The 6,085-nt window shown below is 48.8% G+C and overlaps 1 protein-coding gene across 1 annotated transcript in view; it reads left to right on the top strand.

The window, feature by feature from the left end:
• Positions 1-177: 177 nt before the first annotated feature.
• Positions 178-6,085, top strand: part of dip2ba (disco-interacting protein 2 homolog Ba) — a 51,171-nt gene continuing 45,263 nt past the window's right edge. The window contains 1 exon segment of the mRNA XM_042097791.1: positions 178-422. Coding sequence (XP_041953725.1) covers positions 338-422 — 85 coding nt within the window. The 5' untranslated portion in view covers positions 178-337.

Raw genomic sequence — 6,085 nt, 5'->3', positions numbered from 1 at the left:
GACTTGTTTGTTGATTTGTTTGTTTTTGTCTGCGTGCGTGTTGCAACTTCCCGAAGACAACACAAGAGGGAGCAGAAGTCCCTGGGAAGATGCATGTGTTTGGGGTGCAATTTATTGTACAACCACTACGTGGTCATTGTGCAGCCGAGGTAAACGCGGATCACGTGACGACTCATTGCCATTGGTGAGTTGTTCTCACATTATGGCGGAGGGACTAGTTGTTCGAATGGATTGTCACTCTCATTTAAATGCCTGTTTTGTTTCTTGATCGCCTGAATTTTAGTTTTTCATCATATTTAATTTGTCTTAAAGTACACTTCATTACACCGCTTCAACAATGGCAGACCGAGGAGTGGATTTGTCTGGTCTACCAAAAGAGGTCAGGGACCAATTGGCTGAGTTGGATTTGGAGCTATCAGAAGGTAAGGGTAGCGAAGGATGAAAGGGTGGATGTAACTGACCTCCTCCAACCGACCCTGCAATAATGTTGACGGATACTGAAATGTTTGTGCTAATAAATGTGATTGTTTGCATGATACCACCTTCATAACCTTAGCCGCATCCGTGAATGTTCTTTTTAGCCCAGACAAGCAAACTGGTGGGAGAAGACGAGGCATTATTCACAGTTCACTGTTGGTTTAGCGAAGTTAGTCCTTTGTAGGCTACTGTGAAACCGGTAATGTTAGCCACACATTATGTTTAACGTGACGTTATAGAACAAAGATATGTTGTGGCTAATAGGTGGTTAGAAATAATTCAATCTGCCGGGGGCATTGAACTTGAGTCTAGCAGTAGCCTACTGTTTACATTAAGTAGCTAGCGAACAATACTGTTGCTAGCTAGCTTAATCAACTGTGGGAAAGCACACTAAATGGCAAAACGAACATCCTGTGTAGCCAATGACATTGTCCGCTAGCAATACTTTGATTGCTTGGGCTGTCGCCGAATCTGTGTGCGAAAAAGACTGATAGGAACCCTCGGGAGGCTTTTGTTAGGTATTCTACGACCAGTGTATCGATATTAAACTGCTTGTAAAGACAGTTGTCATGTTGGTAGTTGTGAGTGACCTAGGTGTGCTAACGTTATAATACTGCTTGTGAGGAAGGATGCTAATTTATAGTTTTATATTCCCTAGTAGTGAAGTTCAAATCGTGCAATTCATTAGACAATCTCCACTCCAGCACTGTTGTCATTTGACATTATATAGGCTACTGTTTGAAGAGACCCCTAACGTTATAATTAAGTCATTCTATGCCTATTGAGGCAAAAGGTTACTTGTGACCATTTTCTGTGTCTTCCTCGCCCACATCAAGTCATCATCTATTGTGAAACATTTTTACGCAGACATGGTGACGTAGACTTTTGCCACTCATGACAGAATACAAGTATTTCACTCAAGCAGTGACAAAACTCCAGCAAGTTCGTCTAATTAGGACAGGCACTGCCAGCCTATTAAAAGGACCAGAGACACATATTTAAATAGCTCAGTCGCTGCAGGTGCTACGTTGCACAGTGTGACTGTAGTTTGATTCCCAACGCAATGAAACGGCGCTAGCCTAATAATCATAATAATAATGTTGCACCTCAGGATGTAAGGGGTGCGGCAGCAGGGGGTGTTTGAGTAATACAGTTATACAACCACAGCCAAGGGTACTGTGTGGGATTCTGACAGCAGCCTTGTTTTCATGCCCAGGGCATTATGCCACTCTGAACAGGCCATAGCAACAGAGAGTAATCAGAGCAGCCTTGGTTATAATCATTAGCACCATGGCAGAGAGTTGAATTACGAGGCTAGATAAAGCCATAATCTCCCCCTCCCCTAGCACCCGACCAGTCTGAAAATCAAAACAATGGTGTTTTCATAAAAAATAAGACTTTCCTGTACACGTCACTCTACTCTTAGGCATTCTGTTAAATATGTGTTGCAGTGTCACACTTTAAAAAACCCTTGCAGAAACATTTGTGTGTGTGTGTGTGTGTGTGTGTGTGTGTGTGTGGGGAAGGGAGTATGTGTTTACAGCCTGTGGACAGGTGAGTAATATAGAGGGAGTGTGTGTTTGCGGACACTCTTGTGACACAGCCTCTTTGATGCACCTTCTCTGGCTGGAACAGCTGCTAGCCTCTGCAGCAGGCCTACAAGTCTGTCACATCAGTGCTGAACTCCCCCCTTCCCTCCAAGCCCACCTTCAGCACCCCGGTGCCAGGCCCCCTCCTTCACCACCTGGGCTTGCCTGGCCCAGCTGAGATGACTCAGTGTATTAGCCGACCAATGAGGAAAAACGTACACACACACACACACACACACACACACACACTGTGTCCTAATTTAGCAACAGCCATTTTCCTCTTTGTGGACATGTGAATGAACAAAAATGTCACATAGCGTGAGTGTGTCTGTCTTTAGACAGCTTCTTTCTCATGCTCGCTCAGCCTCTCACATGCTAGGACTGCTGTGTGACGTGTGACCACTATAAAGATAGTCTTTGATTCTGGTAAACGGTTGTGGATAATTGAGCTTGAAAGCCAATCAGACTTCATCCTTCACTTTTTTTGCTCCTGTGGCAAGGTCTTGATTGCTGGAATCGTGTATAGCTCAGTCCGAGCCAGTATGTTTCCCATGCACACATAGCTAGCTAGGACTGTGTACGAACTCCAGAGCATACCTACAGTACTTAACGGACAGCCAGAGGAGCTAGCAGTGGAATTCAACTAAACCTTTATTGTTTTGAAATCATGGACTAGGCCTACACTTTATATGGTTTTGAACGTTCAAAGAAAGTATTGGTCTTGTAATTTATTGTCCAGACTTGATGTCTGATGTTATAAACAATGACAATGTGTTTTTCCCATTTAGAGAACTTAAAAGTGTTTGTGTGTGAGTGGAGGAAAGGGGGGGAAGTCATGTGTCCATCTTCACACTCGTGACCATGGGTATCCATGGTGTTTTCCATTGAGACATGCATATTGAGCCTGACATAGAAACGAGGGGCGGAAATGCCTTGCATTAGCATGCTCGGCTTGGACTGTGCTTGGAAAAGAGAGAGAGGGGGGTGGAGGGTGGGGTGGCTGGTTTTGCAGGCCAAATGGCCTCTTAAATAACAGGCTGATTCTGCGAGTCCCCAGTGATCATGGGGACACAATGAGCTCCTTTGAGCCAGTCTGGGCCACGGTGGCATGGAGCTGTGCTGGCATTTAGGCTATTCAACTGAAAGCTTTGTGTTCTGCGCTGAGCTGCCCGGCGCGAGGGACCGAGCAGGCCAATGGTGGCGCTGACGGCAGCCCGGGTGGTGGCAGAAGTGACGCATCTATATGTGTGTGTGTGTCCATGTTGTTAGCCGCTTTGGCTAAAAATGCGTCAGCCAAATGTAATGTAATGTAATGTGTGTGTATGTATGTGTCTGTTGTGTCTGTCTGTGTGTGTTAAAGGAGTGTGTGCTTGTGTAAAGAAGCGGAGCCGTAGTGTGACACCCAGACGAAGAGCGGTCACTTCCCCCACGTGGGGCTCCAACAGGTGTGAGACTGGGGAAGTGTCTGTGTGCCTCCCTTATGTCAACAAGCCCAGCGGCTTCCTCATCTGCAGAGCTGCCTGGCCACCTGTGCTGTGGTGTTGCCGTGGCTGGGGTGGTGCACAGAGCTGCGGCACCTAGCCTCTGAGGAGCACCCTGGACTCATGCAGGCATCATTAATAATGAGTGGGGAGCCATCATGGCTGTCATTACATGAGCACCATCACATTGTATCTGATACTGGAGTGCTTCACTGTGAGCCCATGTGACGTTCAGCTGGTTTTAAAGCAACATGATGTAGTAAAGTAACAGCTTCAAACCTCATTTTGATGCCACACTGAATGGAGTCACTGACTCTGCTGCTGCGCCCAGAACACCTGGTATTGCACTGTAAAGTTTTTGTCACCGTTAGGAGCATAACTCTTTTTTTGTCGGTGAACGATTTGGGTGCCCCCTTAGTGCTACATGGGTATCCAGTAGGTTGAAAACTGATGGAAATGGGCATTTCTGCAATGTGTTAGGCTACTTAAACCTGCAAACTTTCCCCATCAAGATTAGCTAGAGCCCCAGTTTAGAGTTGTACCAGAGCCCACAGAGAGGGCTCATTCATCTGCATGTGCCTTTGAACAGTTTGCGCATCCGCAGAGAAACCTGTGGGCTATTTTTGAACCAAACAGTTTTCAAGCCTCATTTAGCCCATCTCCCGTCTATTATGCCCTTTCAGCCGCTTCTTGGTCTGTTCTCCATTTTATCGGAGAGTGTCGGGAGCTGCAGCTCATGGCCGCGTGGGCGCAGTGTGTATGGGGTGAGGAATTGTGTGTAGGGTGAGGGAGTGTATGTATGTGTGTGTGTGTGTGTGTGTGTGTGTGCGCGCGCAGACGGAGTGTGTGGTGTGAGGGAATGCGAGCGCGGATGCGTGTCCGCCGCGTGGCCGTGCCTCGTGTGACGTGACGTGAGCGAAGGAAGAAGGGGGAAAAAAAAAAGATGAGCGGCAGCTTGCCTTGCTGCTGCTGTTGCTGCCACTCTGATGTCGGGGGCAGATTACTGCCAGTTGCTCTCTATCTAGGCCACAGAGTGTCCGGATGGAGGGAGACAGAGAGAGAGAGGAAGAGAAAGAGAGAGAGATAGGGGCGAAATGAGTTGGGGTGAACAGAAGGAGGAGAGCGAGAATCTGTCATTTGCACTGTGACTCACTGTTTCTCTGTCCTTCTCTATGCCCTTGTCTCTACTCTTTCTTTCTCTCTCTCTCTCTCTCTCTCTCTCTTTCTCTCTTCTCTCTCTCTCTCTCGCTCTCTCTCCCCCCTCCATCTCCTGGAAGGCTGAGAGTGGGCATCTGCCGAGCACCACCGCCACCACAGGGGCATCGGCCATACCAACCCTCCGCTTCTTTACCTGCAGCAGGGGCACTGCCAAGCAGTACCTCCCCATCAGGTTCCCCTGCCCAAGCCCTGTCTAGCGTGGGTAGTGCTGGCCTTTGGAGGGTGAGATCCAGGTTGGATGGATGGCCAAATGGCAGGTTTGCATGCTCACTCAGCAGGCAGCAGGCCCTCATTTGGCTGATGACAGACTTTGTCACAGTCGCTACTCGAGACTTCAAGCCTCCCAGTCCTTCTGTCAGATATCAACAGGAGGCGTCCACAAAGAAGAGTCTTCATCAAATGATAGCATTGTAGAGAATATGAGACTTGGGTCTTGTTTGTCTAAGAATGTGGTTCTTGTTTGTCTATATAGTAGAGTAGATTTGAGCGGTGTGGATATAGGGTAGCTTGTCGTATGGTAATCCTAATTCACAATCAGCCATAGTTTTAGAACCAAGTCCATGTTTAGGCATGGCTCCATGACTCAGCTGCTGCTCTGAGTATTACATTGGGAACTCCCATGGGGCAGATCAAGGCAGATAGGCAGATCAAGCATGTGCTTCTCAGTAACTGTTCAAACCACAGCTCTCATGACGCCTTGTTGTGTGCTGAGTCATGGGAAGGAAAGGCCCTCTCCACACCTGACGTCTCGTGGAAGCAGCAGCAGGAGCCGGTGCGGTCGCTTCTTCAGAGTAGAAGAGGGGAGCGGGTCTCCCTCTCTTTTTCAGCGGCCTGCCATGAAGCCCAGGCTGCGTTCCCGGGGGCAGATGGGAAATGATCGGATGTCCGGGCTTCACACAGATTCCCTTTCCAGCCAACAAAAGGGAGCCGAGGGCTGTTGGAGCGGGCCGAGGCCCGGAGGTGTTGTGTTGCCCGCCTGCGCTGCTGCCGTTATATAATGCCCAGATCGAGGGCTGCCGTTGGGGCCGTGAATAGTTAATGTGTGCTGGCGCATGGGCCCGGCTCCTGAATAATTAACGAGCCATCATTAGATAGCACATGCTCCGCTCCCCACCCCGAATCCCTCTACAGCAACGTGTTGAAGCGACACTGGACCCCAGGTACTGACAGTTAGATAGTTGAGTGCTCTGGCGGTCTGCACTGTGCTGCTTCTGGAGTGGACCTATGTGGCCCGGTTCAAGCCAAGTCTGCGAGGCTCAGCGTGATCCAGCTCGTTGGCCTCGGCGAGGCGCTGACCTGGTTTCCAGGGCTCAGTGTTCC

The sequence above is a fragment of the Alosa sapidissima genome, chromosome 7, assembly GCF_018492685.1.
Source record: "Alosa sapidissima isolate fAloSap1 chromosome 7, fAloSap1.pri, whole genome shotgun sequence".
Lineage (NCBI taxonomy): Eukaryota > Metazoa > Chordata > Actinopteri > Clupeiformes > Clupeidae > Alosa > Alosa sapidissima.
Note: the sequence above shows the minus strand (reverse complement) of the source record. Positions and strands in the feature narration are given on the sequence as shown.